The sequence below is a fragment of the Pelodiscus sinensis genome, chromosome 17, assembly GCF_049634645.1.
Source record: "Pelodiscus sinensis isolate JC-2024 chromosome 17, ASM4963464v1, whole genome shotgun sequence".
In the NCBI taxonomy this organism is placed as follows: Eukaryota; Metazoa; Chordata; order Testudines; family Trionychidae; genus Pelodiscus; species Pelodiscus sinensis.
Window position 1 is genome coordinate 21,501,175 of NC_134727.1, and position 17,812 is coordinate 21,518,986.

The 17,812-nt window shown below is 40.0% G+C and overlaps 1 protein-coding gene across 3 annotated transcripts in view; it reads right to left on the reverse strand.

The window, feature by feature from the left end:
* Positions 1 to 1,161: 1,161 nt before the first annotated feature.
* Positions 1,162 to 17,812, reverse strand: part of RBM27 (RNA binding motif protein 27) — a 49,686-nt gene continuing 33,035 nt past the window's right edge. For all 3 annotated transcript variants that reach the window (XM_006128557.4, XM_006128556.4, XM_006128558.4), the window contains 6 exons: positions 17,557 to 17,721; positions 16,287 to 16,391; positions 15,983 to 16,174; positions 6,832 to 6,918; positions 6,242 to 6,352; positions 1,162 to 4,594 (listed from right to left, as the gene is read on the reverse strand). In XM_006128557.4, the coding sequence (XP_006128619.2) occupies positions 4,508 to 4,594; positions 6,242 to 6,352; positions 6,832 to 6,918; positions 15,983 to 16,174; positions 16,287 to 16,391; positions 17,557 to 17,721 (747 nt within the window). In that variant the 3' untranslated portion in view covers positions 1,162 to 4,507. The remainder of the gene's footprint in view (positions 4,595 to 6,241; positions 6,353 to 6,831; positions 6,919 to 15,982; positions 16,175 to 16,286; positions 16,392 to 17,556; positions 17,722 to 17,812) is intronic.

Below are 17,812 nucleotides of genomic sequence, written 5' to 3' on the forward strand. Positions count from 1 at the left end.
TCTTACAGGCTCTGAGAAGACATTTTGGGGTAAATTATAGCACCAAACTTTATGTAAACAAACTTTATGGGACCACAGAAATCTGGGCCACATCCATGGTAAGTGGATATTGACTAACTTAAAATCAGGCTGAACCACAGATGTTGCTGAACGAGAAAGAATGCGTAATAGAGATGTTCAACCTGTACTTACAAACTAATGACAAAGGATAGGGCAGAGGCAATAGGGATACAACACACCAGTGAATAAGCATGGAGACTGTTATATGTTTTTGCTTACAGTGAGATGAAGTAAAAAGGGAGAGGGGGAGAAAATGTCACAGCTAGTCAACCTGCCAGGTAAGCAAGGTTTTGTAGAATTTGATCTATCATGATGGCTAAGTAGTAATTGGAAAAAGGATTAGATGAAGTTGAATTACTTTTCCCCATGTATAAGGGGCAACACAGGAAAAGATGCAGAGGCATTTAAGGAAGCTGACTGGGGGGGATTTAAGACTGGGGATAATGGCAGACAAATTCTGATGAACAGATAGATTAATAGGGTGAGGCTACATTGTGACAGACTTTCGTTTTATTTATACCCTATTTGTACTCTGATAGCACTCCATCTTAAAGATCAGGTGATAGGCATTTGATCAAACGGGCTGTAGGTGTATAAAATAATTCTCCACTTTTAAATTGGACTTTCAAGCCTTTCTAAAGATTTAATACAAATGAGACCAACAATGGTTCTCACTCTGCATTAGCTCATTCTAATTTGATTTTACAATTGGCACATTGTAGTTTTATCTGACTATTGTATTTTCAGTTGTTCCAAAAGATCGATGGATTTGAATTCATTTTGTTCAGTGCACAAGTGCACTAAAATAATTAGTTTATCCTTTATATGAAAGATATGAAATGCTTTGCCATTTTCTGCAAAAACACAAATATACTCACAGTTTGCTGACCACATTACTTCATATTGGCTCTTAAAGACCTGTAATACTCTCCACACAGAAAGTGTATCTTCTCTCAAGCTGTTTCAGCAATATTTGTTAACTTGAATTATAAAGCAAGCAAGAGCCTGCACATACAGGGCGCGCGCGCGCACACACACACACACACACACACACACACACACACTTTTTTCAGAAAAGTGATATAGCTCTTTTTGTGATGGTTGTAATTTTTTGGAATGGTTCTTCAGTTTTCCAATTTTTTTAAGTTAGCGTTATTGGTAGCTTTTTCTTTTTTGTTTTTGTAAATCTTGAACCATTCCATATTATATCTTTATTGCAAAAAGTCAACATGCATTTTAGAAATTCAGATTGTAATCAATAAAACAAACATTACATATATGAATTTAAATGTATAAACAGTTAGAAATTCAACAATATCTCCTATTTTACTATTACACAAGTTCACAATTTTGTAAAAACTATAGTACAAGTTTACTATACAACAAGAGGAACTTATATTCCTTTTCACATGATTTTGTTAAAAACTGTTGAAACATTTTCATCACAAATGGGCATGTGTTTTCAAATTACTCTTTTCAGCTCATGGGCTGTTATACTTCAGAACTTAATTTGATGATACAGGAATGAAGAATAATTCTTCATTCCAAGGTTTAATGTTTAGCATTTACAGTTGTATTGTCTGTAAACTAGGCTTTAGTGTGGTAACATTTTATTTTTAAATTTTCTATGGTGTATATATATGATTATGAATTATGTCAACTGTACTTTCTAAAGGTGTACAGTATAATTTCATAATAAAAATAAAACATTACCATAAAAATGTTCACTCTCAATTACCTTCTTAAAATAAACAAATTTAGTATTACCTACTAAGCCCTAAAATACAACACAAGGAGAGAGATCTAGCTTTGGCAAAATGAAGGTATTTTTTAAACAGCTTTCCTACTCTTTAAATACCAAATTAAACCAGTTATTGTTACGATGCCCATCACTTATACTCCAAAATAATATAATAGCATGTTTTTAATACAGAAGCTAATTTCAGAAGCACAACTCACTTTTATGCTTCAACACTTAGAAGCCCTGTTTGGGATGTGACTTGAGGATTTACGTAAGGCTACCTACCAATGTATATACCAAAGGAAATTTTAGATAAATCTCTCCAAGGCCCATTAACTACAACTTCCACCCTTTCCTCTCACCTATCTCACCCAACTAACAAAGCCAATACATAGGAGGAAGTGCAAAAGTATTATCTGACCAAAATGTGTCAATCAGGTGTATCCTTTTAGAGTTTAAAACCATATGAAAAGGAAACCCCAATCTATTTAACTGTGTCAAAGGCTACTGACATTTCTCTTACAGCTTCATTCATTCACTGTAATCTTCAGTTTCCAAATACAAAAATACAACAATTCTTATTGAAATCTATACGCTGGTAGTTTTTAGTACACAAAAAAGCAAAATATTTACAAAATGATACAGCTTAAGAAAAAACTCTGTACAAAAAATATATAAATCCTTTGTTCCCGCTAGCAGTTTTTAAACCATCAGGACTCAAACATTTGCTGTTCCGGATCTTTCAAAATATACACTGAGCCACAGACATTAAGAAAATGAGCGGTGGTAGGAGAAGAGCAAGGATTAGTCTTCTAGGTTCAAAGTATTAATCTTTCTCATCATTCCTTTATAAATTAAATTTAAAACGCAGCATTTAGGAATGCAGTATTTAATTTGAAATTGGAAGTCTTAATATGAAGGGGGGGGGGGGGGAATATTGAAGGACATATTCCCTCCAACTGACACAAACTTTAAGCAATCAAATTGTTGCTTCTTTTACACGTAATCACAGCAAAGGGATACTTCAATGGAGAGGAAGCATACAAGGGGCAACCTGAAAGAATGTGACTTCAAGTAACTTGCTTCGTTCAGCCTAAATTAAAGTTTCTGGTACATGTTGTGAGTACTTTGAATCAGGAACCAGTTGCCAAATACTCTGGGTGTGCTAAATCTCTGAAAGCAATATATCATTTCGAAAGCCAAGAATGTATGAATTTGGTACATGTATGTAACAAAGCTGTTAAGTATCCCAGCAGTTGGTGCAGTATGTTTGCTCTGCTCCTCCAAACTGACATTCAGAATACAAAGACATAATTTTACACGGCTACTTACATAACAGAGAACTCCTACTCTACAGAGTGTACAGTACAGATGGATATAGAAAAAAGGAAAAAGCATACTGAACAATGTATTTATATTCATGAACACCAAGACCCACATAACAGAGTTATGAAGATCTATGGCTCTCAAGGGTCTAAATTTATTAGTCCCATTTCTATCGCAATCACCACCATTATTTTTTTGGTGTTTGTTTTGTTTTAAAATAGCATAGAGACCAAGACAACTGAAAATTTCATAATGTGTTTTTAATTAAACTGCACTTTAGAAAAACTATTTGTATTTATATATTAAAGTGAGTTTTAAACACTAGTCTTAAGAATATCACTTAAAGTGCTGGTATAGTATAAACCTCTGAGTGGGATATTTACTTTTGATGGGGCAGAAAAAAAAATATCCAATCTTATTTTGAATACTGTATGGGTTTGGCCTGATTATTAATAGAAGTGACAGATCTGGTCACATTATGGTGTGATGGGATAGTGGGAGAAGACTGTTCTCATGGGTGATTATTTTAGAACTCTATACAATTTTACAGGATTGACATTTACCAATACTGACAATGCAATACATCAACAGCCTGCGTTAAGCATGAAATTTGTATTTAAGCTGTAGGAAGGAACTCACACCGACAGTGAAAGAATGGAAACAATATGCTAGTGACCCAGATATCAGTGTCACTGCTAATGTTTCACAGTGAAATAGGATTTAAAGCAATTTACAGTGAACTAGCACCAGGCAGTATCATACTAATACCCTGTTAAAGTATGCAAGAGGAAACAGAAGACGAAACAGTAAAATACAGAAAAGTTGGGGTCTTCTATACTGACGCTTTGTGTGGCTCTCAAAACAGATCTTGAAGAAAACATGAATTCAGACACAAATATTTCCTGTAATAGCTGTCTCCACATGTAAAAAAATGCTACACTTTTGGAGTTAGCAAGCATGAAGCAATTGACACAATGAAAATGTGTCTGCAGCTCTCCCCTGCAATCCTAAAATATTACTAAATAAAACCTGTAACATCTTTTCATTTATATATAATAAAGCAAAACGTTAAAAAAAGATAATACAGGCGGCATGAAAAAAAGGGCTTGTCAATATTGATGAGTTTCTTCTCCATAGGAAGACCGCTACCACTGATGATCTTTATAACTCTGCAAAAAGTCACTGGGCCTTGGGCTAACCTAGTATCACAGATAAGTATCTGACATGTTCGTATCACAAACTTGTTTTCACTTTAAATCTATGTGTATCTTGCAAAGAAAAGAAAGTAAAATTTTTTGGCTCATCAACTTTTTAAATATATTTTTTTAAAAGTTGCAGTTCAAACTATATTCCTAAAACTATACAATTCCAAATCAAGTTTCATCTTCTCCAAGAACGGGATTCATCTTCATCTTCATCATCATCGTCATCATCTTCATGCAAAAATAAATCTGAGGTTTCAGTCTCCTGGATGAAAACAAAATTGTAGTCTGGTTTTAGAGATGACACATTAATGCACTTCTATACGCAAAAGGCAAATTGCTATAAAAAGCAGTTGCCACAGCAGTGTCTTGATATTATTTTAGGGTTTGGTTTACATAATGGCTTCTAAATTCCCCATGTAACATGCAAATACAATGCATTGACTCTAAAGAAGAAGCTGTGTCCCTTCCTCAATAACACAAGTATGTTGCAAAAAAAACAGTAGCATTGTTTTCATTTAAGGGAAACAATTATTTACTACAGGTGGAATACATTTGTAATATTCCTATTATGGTTTGGTTAAACAATATGTCATATCCCACCCTGTCAAGCGACGTGAACAATTATCTCACTTAATTATTGCTTGGTTTAGGATGGCATGCTGGTCTGAGGAAGCACACACTCTCTCAAAAATTTTCCTGTGGAACACAGGAGCCAAGTCCCACCCACTCCCAGCCTGCTCCTCTCCTGTGGAGAGCTGGGGCTGTGCCTGCTGCCCCAGCCCAGCCCTCCCATCCCCAGCAGTCAGGAGGAGAGCCATAGCTGGTGCGGCCTTGGCCAGGAGGGAGTGGAGGAGAATAGCCAGGATTGGCTGGAAAGAAGGAGAACCAGGGTGGCCTCGACCCCCTCTCCAGCAGCTGGGTGGCCTTGGCCCAGCCCTCCACAGCAGGAGGAGGGGTGGGTTAAGAGCCAGGGCTGGCCGGGGAAAGGGGGAGGAACAGGGACAGTGTTGGCCCCTCCTCAGAGGCTGGAGCAGTCTCAAAACCAGTGGCTCGGAGTGGGGGGGAGGAGGGGAGGAGTAGAGATGGGGCAATCATGGCCCAGGAGGCAGAGACCCAGGGTTGCTCGGCCTGGTGAGATCCCACACTCCCAGCCCTCTCACTCACCCCTTCCACTGAGACCCCACACCGCCAACCTGCTCCTGCCCCCTCCCTCCTGGCCTGACTCCCTGCCCCCAGCCTGCTCCCCACAGCCAGACACCTTGCAAATATCTAGTAATTTACAAGTCAAAGGGATAAGATCATCTTGAGATGTGAACAATTATTTCTACCAAAATTTATAAAGAATTTTGCCCCATTGTTAGGGGGAAAAAAGGGCAGAAAGGAATCAACATTTAGTTTAGAAATCTAATACTACACTGCATCTGAGAAGCCTTTATTAACTATAGTTGGTTTTCTGAAACAAGTACTTTCATTGGCAGACCAGGTTAAGGCAAGTTTGTTTATCCAGAAAGTTTGTTTACCCACCCACCATTTATAAGTGCCCAAAACAGGCAAAACAAACAAACAGCAATCAATCTGGTACTAGAAACGAAGAGATTTACCTCATTATCAGAACTTGCGATGTGTATCTTTAGCAATCAGCACACAGAGAACTCAACTGCTTTTTGGTCCTGATAGTTTATACACTTATACATATTTTACTCAAAAATACCAATTGCTCTCAAGGATGCATGCACAGGTGCAATATCTGAGTAAGGTTTCAACATTTCTATCTTGTAAGAAATACTGTAAAGTTTGCCACAATATCTTGAGACAGCAAATAGAGAAAACCTTGTGTACAACCAAAACTCCTACTGTACTAGGAATCCTGTGAAAATGGATAAATCACTATTCCAATATACTACAGTACCTCTTCCTTGGACTCTTCTTCCTCAATGTCTGTGGACACAGAAGGTACCTTCGGTTTGTGCCATGATATCTGTAGTCTTCGGTCTTTGAATCTTGATCCTTGGTTAGCAGCCTAGGTTTTTATTTTAGATGTGTTTTAAAAGGGAATGAAAACATATGGTTCATAAAAGTTAAGAAACAAAGTAACCAAAAGCAAGCTAAATATTTTAATCAGAAGAGGTGATCCCTTTCAAAAAAGTGTCAGTGTACACTTTCCAGATTTATGCTACACAACTACCACCTCCCACTCCTACAAACTATTTCTGAGCAGCAACTTCAATACAGCGCTTAATAGGCTGAGTCACTGTATGCAAAGTGGCTCTCTGGGAACAGTAACAGGGCTGAAGGATTGCTTGGTTGGAAGATTCTTGCATTGAATCTCTGCTAATACTGAGTTCACCTACAATTTACCTAATGGCAACAAATATCCACATTGTCTATTCCAGACTGGTATGGAACAAAGCACCCTGAAGAAAGTTCATCTAGTACATTTTAGGAAAAAGTAGAATTCTTATCCTAAAGCCACAGTAAGGGAACTCTTACTGAACTTACATTTTCAGCTTCTGACCGGGACTTAAAAGTCAGAACGACACTTAAGGGAGATTCCTCTTCTTGGAGGTCTTCAATATCTCCAAATTTCTGTGAAATAGGTGTACAATAAGAAAAAATCCACCATTAAACAGGTGTACTAGTAGGTCAAACCATCACATTATCACATGGGTCTATTCAAATCTGAAATTTAAATATGGCTTTTTGGTGTTAAGAAGAGAGCTTGAGGCCAGAAAGGTGTCATAGCTTTACCATTCAGCTGTGCTATATAGCCTGGAGCCTGTCTCCAAAGAAATAAACAAATTACATGCTTTTAAAATTCACCGCTCAACTAGGAACACAGACCCTCCCCACACACAAAATGGGGTCTTCACTTACCAGAGAATTAAGAATTCTCCCCCCCAATGTATCCTATACATGCACACGCACACACACACGCCCCTACACCTTCTGCGTCACATACCTTCTCTAGTCTCAAAGTAGTTCTTTTTGAAGTTCATTACTTTGAAAAAGGAAATAGTCTAGCTACAAAGCACACCCTGCTAAGTATTCTACCTCCACAGCACTTTGCCAGAAAAACAGAAGCTTAATCAATCCATAATCACTAGATCAATCAGAAGTTTGCATTTTGTAACTAATGAACAGGATGGATAAAAATGAATGCTTTTAAATATTTTTTAAATTTACATATTTTTAATTTTAAAAATCAATACAATACTAAATGTCTTGTTTAAAAATAACAGTTATAATTAATTCTCATCACAAACATGCTACACCTACACTTACAATCACATAAAAATGAATTTCTGTCTCTAGTTTGCCTAGCCTAACTACTGGCTCTTGCTTCTTGAACGAATTGGGCTTTCACTTTCTGTTTCTCAGCAGGCTAAAGTAACAAATGCAAAGAAAGACATGGTCTATAAAGCATTTTTTTGTTCTGTGCGTATATGGTGGTGGACCTGGGCCAAGCATGGCAGTAGAGTTAATTAAGTCACTATCTTAAAGACACAGACACAATATATAGGAAAAGACAAAGGCGGCATAGAAAGGAGAGAACTGGAAAAAGAAAGGAAAGACATTCATCACACACAGAGCTTCCTGTGTTCTTCCACACTTCTGCCATAGACAAACTGTCATGGTTTCTGGGCTCAAGAGAGACACTACCTGATAGTATCTTGAAGAAATTCGTTCCCTGGGTAAGAAAGGAAGATGCGTCAAGTATAAACAGTACAAGATGATGATGCAAGGCTTAGTTGCAAGAATGAAGTGTCATATGGAAAAATGCTTACTGGGAGAAAATCATGTGGATGAAGATGTTGATATATCTGAAGAACAATGTGGATTATACACACCCACACTCCACAGACTTATTCACTACAAGAGGTTTATTTCAAGTGTTTAAGTAGAGAAAAATTCAGGGAGGAGGGTGTTTGGACAAATCAACTAAATTGGACATCCATAGAAACTGCAGTGCTGATACATCAGATATGGCAAGTGTTATATTTGGGCTTTGAAGGATTAAATTTTTATCCAGTAAATATCAAGTTCACCATACACACACAAACTGATGAAAAATAATTTCCCTCAACCAAATTTAAAGCAAGACAGTGAGCGAAGCGTCTGTTGTAATTGTGCACCAGGAGGAATGCTGAAGAAATGGAACGCCCATGCAAAGATTGGCTGGTTTCGCATGACATGGAGTGTCTTAGGGACTTGTACACCATGGAAAACCAAACCTGTAGGCAGCACATGTGAAGTCGGGCAAGTGATAGTACAAAGGTCATAGCTGCCATGTGACCAAGAAGTTATAGGCAGTCCTTGGCTGTAGTGCAAGAGGAGAAATAAATCATTTTGGCCAATGTTTGAATAGTGAGGACCCTTTTGTGAGGTAGATAAGCTCGAGCTGCCATGGAATCTAGGTGGGCCCAGATAAATTGTATTCTCTGGGAAGAGTGGATAGAAGACTTTTCTCTTTATTCTAATGCCTACATTTTGAAAGCACTGTATGGATATTGCAGTCATGTGTGCGGACTATCTGTGATGAAGCCTTCAGAAGCTCAGAGAACTTGTAGGTAAGGTCCCATGGGAAGCAAGACTGAAGGGAAAAACAACTGAGGAGAGTTGGAAGTATTTCAAAGGGACGTTGTTAAGGGCCCAAAAGCAAACAATTCCGCTGTGTAGGAAAGATAGAAAATATGGCAAAAGACCAGCTTGGCTTAACAAGGAGATCTTGCATGATCTCAAAATAAAAAAGGAGTCATATAAAAAATGGAAACTAGGACAACTAACAAAGGAGGAATATAGGCAAGCAACACGGGAATGCAGGGGCAAGATTAGAAAGGCAAAGGCACAAAATGAGATCAAACTAGCTACAGGCATAAAGGGAAACAAGAAGACCTTTTATAAATACATTAAAAGCAAGAGGAAGACCAAGGACAGGGTAGGCCCACTGCTTAGTTAGGAGGGAGAAGCAGTAACAGGAAACTTTGAAATGGCAGAGATGCTCAATGACTTCTTTGTTTCGGTCTTCACCGAGAAGTCTGGAGGTGTGCCTAACGTAGTGAATACAAGCAGAGAGAGGGTAAGTTTAGAAGATAGGATACACAAAGAACAAGTTAAAAATCACTTAGGAAAGTTAGATGTCAGCAAGTCACCGGGTCCTGATGAAATGCATCCCAGGATACTCAAGGAGCTGATAGAGGAGGTATCTGAGCCTTTAGCTATGATCTTTGAAAAATCATGGCAGACAGGGGAGATTCCAGAAGACTGGAAAAGGGTAAATATTGTGCCCATCTATAAAAAGGGGAATAAGAACAACCCAGGAAACTACAGACCGGTCAGTTTAACGTCTGTCCCAGGGAAGATAATGGAGCAGGTAATTAAGGAAATCATATGCAAACACTTGGAAGGTAATAAAGTGACAGGGAATAGCCAGCATGGGTTTGTGAAGAACAAGTCATGCCAAACTAATCTGATATCTTATCAAAGAAAGCTAACGAGCCTTGTGGATAAGGGAGAAGCGGTGGATGTCATATACCTAGACTTTAGTAAGGCATTTGATACGGTCTCGCATGATATTCTTATTGATAAACTAGGCAAATATAACTTAGATAGGGCCACGATAAGGTGGGTGCATAATTGGCTGGATAACCGTAGTCAGAGAGTTGTTGTTAACGGTTCTAAATCCTGCTGGAAAGGGATAACAAGTGGAGTTCCTCAAGGGTCTGTTTTGGGACCCGTACTGTTCAATATCTTCATCAATGATGTAGATATTGGGATAGAGAGTACACTTATTAAGTTTGCAGATGATACCAAACTGGGTGGGATTGCAACTTCTTTGGAGGATAGGGACATAATTCAAAATGACCTTAGCAAGTTAGAGAAATGGTCAGAGGTAAACAGGATGAGGTTTAATAAAGAGAAATGCAAAGTGCTCCACTTAGAAAGGAACAATCAGTTCCATACATACAAGATAGGAAGTGACTGTCTAGGAAGGAGCATGGCAGAAAGGGATCTAGGGGTCATAGTGGACCACAAGTTGAATATGAGACAACAGTGTGATGCTGTTGCAAAAAAAGCAAATATGATTCTAGGTTGTATCAACAGGTGTGTTGTAAGCAAAACTCGTGAAGTCATTCTGCCGCTCTACTCTGCACTAGTTAGGCCTCAGCTGGAGTACTGTATCCAGTTCTGGGCGCCACATTTCAAGAAAGATGTGGAGAAATTGGAAAGGGTACAGAGAAGAGCGACAAGAATGATTAAAGGTTTAGAGAACATGACCTATGAAGCCAGGCTTCATGAACCGGGCTTGTTTAGTTTGGAAAAAAGAAGATTAAGGGGGGGGACATGATAGCGGTTTTCAAATATCTAAAAGGGTGTCACAAGGAGGAAGGAGAAAATTTGTTCCTCTTGGTTTCTGAGGACAGGACAAGGAGTAATGGGCTCAAAGTGCAGCAGGGGAGGTTTAGATTGGACATTAGGAAAAAATTCCTAACTGTCAGGGTGGTCAAATATTGGAATAAATTGCCAAGGGAGGTGGTGGAATCTCCCTCTCTGGAGATATTTAAGAACAGGTTAGATAGACATCTGTCAGGGATGGTGTAGACAGAGCTTGGTCCCGCCTTGAGGGCGGGGGGCTGGACTCGATGACCTCTTGAGGTCCCTTCCAGTCCTATTATTCTAGGATTCTAAGACAGTCATTGAGACAGAAGACTATGATTATTCCCATGGAATGAAGATGCACTGTGATTACAGTGAGCACTTCGGAGAAAACTCAAGGCGCTGTAGACAGGCCAAAAGGTAGGACCTGGTATTGGTAGTGATCTGGATCTACCATGAATCTTAGGACTCTTCTGTGGGCAGGATATCTCAGAATATGAAAATAAGCATCTCAGAGGTCGAGGGCTGAAAACCAGTTCCCTTGTTGCAATGCTGGGCTAATGGCATATAAAGTGACCATGCAAAAGTGTGGTGTCTTGATGAATTTGTTCAGATTGCACAGATTTAGAATTTATCTCCAGTCTCCCGGGCTGCGTCTAGATTGACATGATTTTACGCAAATACTTTTAACGGAAAAGTTTTTCCGTTAAAAGTATTTGCGCAAGAGAGCATCTATACTGGCATGTGCCTTTGCGCAAAAGACTAGCTTTTGCGCAAAAGCATCCATGCCAGTGTAGACGCTGTCTTGCGCAAGAAAGCTCTGATAGCCATTTTAGCCATCGGGCTTTCTTGCACAAGAAATCAACTTGGCTGTCTACACTGGCCCTCTTGCGCAAGAATACTTGCGCAAGAGGGCTTATCCCTGAGTGGGAGTGTCGGAGTATTTGCGTGAGACCCACTGATTTTGTACAGTACAAAGTCAGTGTTCTTGTGCAAATACTCGGGGCCAGTGTAGACAGACGGCAAGATTTTGTGCAAAAGTGGCTGCTTTTGCACAAACTCTTGCCAGTCTAGACGCAGCCCCAATGTCTGAGTTAAAAAGTAACGGGACTAGAAGCCTCTGTGCTGATGTAGGACCAGTTCTACAGCCCCTAGATCTAATAAGTGCAGCACCTCTTGTTGGAGCAGGGTGTCACGAGAGGTGTCCCGGAAGAGGGATGGAGTAAGAGGGTGGATAGGAGGCTTGGAAAGGAATGGGATGGTGTAACCGGACAAAATGATGTTGAACACCCATTTGTCTGAGGTGATGGAAGCCCACTGGTGGTAGAATGAGAGGAGACAAATTTGCAAAGTGTGTGGGGTTGTCCTTGGTATTGAAACTTGTAGGGGGTTTTCCCGGGCTCTTGACCAAGCCTTCAAATTTGTTTGTTGGCTGATGGCAGTTGAGGGGGCTGAGCCCAACGACTGTCTTAGTCTCGGAGGCCAAGTTTGGTTCCTATTGGGGTTGTTATCCTGCCATTGGTTGAGATACGCAGGGTAGCATGGCCGTTGACAGGGCTGGTACCAGTACTGTCTACGCCTGTTGGCCGTTGTATGCATCCACAATATGTAGAGAGTAGAGCAGTGTGAGTGTCCTTCATGGTGTTAAGGACTTCATTGGTTTTGGCCACAAATAGCTTCGCATGATCAAATGGCAGGTGGTCATGGTCCTCACTGCAGTATCAGCAGCATGAAGTGCTGCCTGGAAGGCTGACAGGAAATGACGTGTCCTTCAGATACTATGGCAGCAAATTGAGATCTCTTTGCCTCAGAAATGTCGTTCACAAAGTCCATGAGTTTGGTGTAATTGCGAAAGCCATATTTCCCTAGAAAGGCTGATTAGTTTGAAATTCTGAACTGTAAAGTTGCAGAAGTATACCCAAGAGGTCTTTATCTTCTGGAGTGGTGCGAAAGTGATGTGCAGCTTCTACTGCTAAGGAGTTTGGTGTGGGATCAGAAAAGAGAAATTTTGGGGTGTTGGCAGGTATATAGTATTTCTTATCCGCTTGCTTGCACTAAGGTGGGACAGCTACAGGAGTATGTCAGATTGCATTGGCTGGATCCAAAATGGCGGGATTGCTGGGGAGGGCAATTTTGGAAGATGGCGAGGATTGGAGCATATCAGTGAGCTTGTGCTGAGGTCAGAGACTTCCTCCGTAGCAATTTTAAGCTCAACTTCAACTCTCTTAAAGAGCTCATTAAAATCCATGGCTGAAGATGGACCAAAAACCATGAATTGGTATGTGGTGATGTATCAGGAGGTGACTCCTCCATTGCTTGAGGCACTTGAGGGTCTGGCTGTTACACCACTCACAATCTCATCGGTGCAACAGAAATAGCCTCTTTGTGGGGGCTCGGGTGCATACTATGGTGTCTCCTGTATGGCCACTGTACAGGATGCGGTACTGGAGGAGGCATCTAGTGTTGTCCATACCGGGGGGGGGGAGAGGGAACATCCCATGGGTCATAGTGGGGTTTATAATATTGTATTCAAGGACTGCAGTACGGGGAAGAGGAGGCTTGTTCACCTTCCTCTTCTCTGCTGGAGTACTGTAATGGCACCAGGGACATGTGATATAGTTGGTACCGGCAAACAGGGGCAGCCCGTGGCTATAGGTGGACTCAGCCGCCACCGCCCGGGGCACCTGCCAATGACGTCAGCCCATTCATGGCCCTGCAGGCGGGGGCGCCGATCACGCGTTCCATCTGGGGCGCCAGCTGCTGCAGCTGGCCTCGGGCCACCCCTGCCGGCAAAACTGTCAAAAAGTGGTGACTGAGGGGAAACGTCACTGTTAGGTCAGCATATCACATGTACAGCAATGGTACTGAAAGGATCGGTGCCAGAGTCTGCAATGTTAGTTTGTACATTGCCGATGGTGTGTTTGGTACAGATGGAAGCGACTGCTAGTAAGTTGGAGGTACTGAATATAAGACTGGTGCTGCTACTCTGGTCGGTGCCAACAGTGTTGAGGAGCGAATGGACACCATCAGTGCAAAGGAAGTAGATGGTGCCATTGAGCAAACCAGCGGTGCCAGTAGTGGTGGTGCTGCTATAGTTGTTGGTACCAACCAATAGTGGATGTGACAGTACCAATGTAGTCAACAGTACTTTAAGATGTACCAGAGCGGCCACAGGATGGTGTCTGTACCCTTTGCAGTTGGCGTGGTCAACAGTGCCGCAATGCCTGAGGTACCCAGAGCATTAAAAATACTGATGCAGAACCTTTGTACTGATGATCTGGGAGGAGACTCCTTTCAGGAGGAGGGCTTGTGATGAGGAACTCCTCTTTCTTGGTGCCTTTTGCCCTGAGGGAGATCATAGCTCCCTAGGTTGAACTCCTGGCTTCGAGGCAGGATGCGCATTTTTTTTCCCCAGAAGATCAGCTTCAGATGAAGGTCCCTGTCCCTGCAAGTTCTTGCCTTGAGTTTGGCCAGTGGAGACAATTTTGGGAAGAATGGTACTCTGCTAAAAAACTGATGCAGTGTGAGTATCTGTTAGAAATGGAGATTGTTCTCTGCAGGAGGCGCAACATTTGAAATCTGGAGAACTCAGCATGATGTTCCCCTCCCACCCCCCAAATGAACTACAAGTAACTAACTAGATCAGTGTTTCCCAAATGGTTTTCCACGGACCCCCGGACTTATGCAAAGTGAAAATAAGAGTTCCGTGAGAAAATTCCATTACAATAACATTTTATGATTAAAAAAATAATATTAAGCATTTATGAATTTAATTGAAAACAATTTTCATTTGTGTTTGCCACAATAAGTGTCCCTGTGTAATGCCAGCTTAGCCAGAGAGCAAGGACGATGATATCACCACTCAGCATTGCTCATGCAGTCAGTCAGTAGTGCAATCCCCTGTTATATACCACCATAAATCACAGTACTCACTCTCAGGGAGCGTGGATCATGTGGGTGACTGAATACAAATATACTAGCACCACACTGGACAAAGTCGAAGCTGATCGAAATCGTTTCATATGGCCAAATAATAAAAAAAATTTAAAGAAGTTTCTCTGATTACAATTTGAGGCGGCTTATGTCAAGAATATTCAGCTTTATCAAGATGTGCAATTCGTCATTTGTTACCCTCATCCAGCGCATACTTGTGCAAAAGTGGGATCTCAAATTAGGCAGCAACAAAAATGAAATACAGAAATTGACTGAATGCCGACCAGATATGCGAATCCAACTTTCAGTATTAAACCAAATATAAAAAGAATTTGCCAAGAAAAGAAGAAAAACCACTCTTTGCACTGACAACTGCCAATATAATGGATATTAGTTTGTTAGCTTTATTTTTGGTACACATTAAATGTGATTTTTGTTTTTAAATATGTGCAATGAAACTAAATGTTGATCTCATGATCTTGTTTAGCATTTGTTTATTATCCACAAATAAGTAAGGTCTGCTTTTTCAGCTCCGTATAAGACTTATTAGGGGTTCCACAAAATTCTTTCGAATTTAAGAGTGTTCCAAGGCCAAATAAAATTGGGAAACACTGAACAAGATAATTAAGAAAACAACACTAAGTGACTAATAACTGACTAATGACTAAGAAGGATTTCAAAAGTGTGAAATAAGGCAGACAACTGCAGAGCTCAGTCTCAGACCGAGGGCAGCTGAAAAGAACTGGAGGGTTCAGGCCATGCATGGGCAGCGCCTACTGGCATGGCGCACACTGGTTCGCACTGTGCATTTGCAGCCCCCACAGGAACTGCTTCAAAATCTCCGATCTAGGCGCCAGGATAGCACCAAGACCAAGCATGGAGTTCCACGGGGACCTCTTGTACATCCATAATTTCCTGCAACCAACTGTGAAAACGTAAAAACTGATAAAAAGATACATCCATATATTATATATATATATATAAAACACACACACACACACACACACACACACACTTAAATATCAATATCCACTGAAATTACTAAAGTGAACTTTGCCAAGTGTAGGTATATTTAGTAATCCAAATCCCAATTTTGGAAAACCAAATTATATACTATACTAGTTCTATGATTTTGGGATAGTGATAAGACTTGTTTATTATGGAAATATGAATAAAGATTCACACATATCTTCAAGATGAGGAAGGGGATAGGAGGTAAAACTTACTTTGAGCTCCTCCATCTGAAGACAATAAAGTAAAACCAGGTCTTGTATCTGCGATGCAAAAAATTCACAACTACTGTTTTTCAGTTAAATTTTTAACTATTCATATGCTGACTTACAGAGAAGTGTTGTAACAATTCATCTTTCTCCTCTTCTACAAAGCCACCGACAGTTAGAGCTTTGGGGCGGTGATCCACCACCATATGATTCAACGTGCCCCTTCCTCTCCCACCACGACCTCTTCCTCTTCCTCTTCCCTGAACGGATACCACCTTTCCACGACCTACAGGCAAGATACCTAAGCGAGCCGCCTATCAAAAGGAAAGGAACATGATGGGCAAAATAATCTTCAGCTTTCATGGGAGCTGAAAACTGTATGTAACAGATATGAAGCACTGGGGCAACAACTCCTTACAAACTCACCTCAACCTGTAGTTGACTGAGCTTTTTCCGCAACTCTGTTGTGTCTTCTCCAGAAGACAATCTTTTATGAAAGTCCAGTTCTGCATCCAAGAGCTCCTTTTGTGCCTTAAAAAAATGTGGATATTAGTATTTCTTAATGCCTTTTATTCCATTTTCTTTAGCCACTACCATTAGGAAAACCCCTCAATATCCATATTACTCCCTAAGTCCAATGTTTGTGCCCAGTAAAAGAAAATGTATTCAACTCTGAAGAGAAAAGATTTAAAATTCCTTTCCTAAGTACAAATGTCAGGTTGGTAAAGATCCTTTGGACAAGCAAACTAGGATTTTAGTGAGCTCTTCTCAGATGACCACTGAATTACTTGGTTCAAAAGCTCTTTTCTATTGGAGTTGATAAATTTGCTCATGCTTATACATATCAGTAGGTATCTGGTTATAAGGATCACAGTTAAGGTTTTTGGGTTTTTTAATGTTTTCACAGGTAAGAAAGGATTTTATTCGCAATGCTGAAGGAGGACAGTTTTACCGCTTGTGGGAGTATCAATTAGTAGTCATTTGTATCCACACTAATCTCTTTGTCCTTGCTAGGGATGTAAAAATCATTTGAAAATGTAACTACCAGCTCCTACCAGTTAACTGGAACCAATAAACTTCACCCATTAAGGGTGAGACTTACCAGTTAACCATTTACATCCCTAGTTCTTGCACCTAAGGCTTTTGCTTAAACCTTTACAATATGGACCTTTACAAATGTCTGCAATTAAAACAGTACCCCTAATGCTTAACATTGATATTACATGTTATTGAGCTAGAAAAGTAATCAATACCTTACTGGTATAATTCATGCAGGACAAACCGGCAAATACTGAGTAACATGACATAGTTCACATTCAGGACTCAAAGAACAGGATTGATAAGAAATACTAATGATTAAATTGACTACACAATTTGATTTCTTTTCAGAACTAATGTGATGTATTTTAGAAGCTGACATTCAAGCAATGTCTGTAATCAACTAAGGTTTGAAATATGCTCAAATTACTGTAACTACGTATACCAGTTCTCTATGTACCAGTGTTGTAAAACATAGTAAAGCTTCCCCCTTTGTTCTATACCCATGCTTAATTATCCACACTAAAAGAGTAGGTGAGAAAGTAAACCTGAAGACTACTATTACACAGCTTGCTAAAAATCCCAGTAATGATTTATTTCATATCATTATTAACATAATCTCTCTCCCTCATGTACAGAAGCAGGATAATGCACACACCTCTGTCTTGGACTTCAGTTTAGATGGTGTAGAAGATACAGATGAAGTTTTCAATTCATCCTTTAATTGAGAAATCTTTCCTGTTAGCTCTTTCAAAGTCTTCATTAGTTCTGCCCTCTCCTCTGGTTTCATGGCCTTATTTTTCTCCAACTTAGATATCAACATCTATATAGGTTTAAAAAAACTGAGTAAGATGATACAATTTAGACCAGTGGTTACCAACCAGTAAATCAGGAACTACTGGCAGATCCTGGAG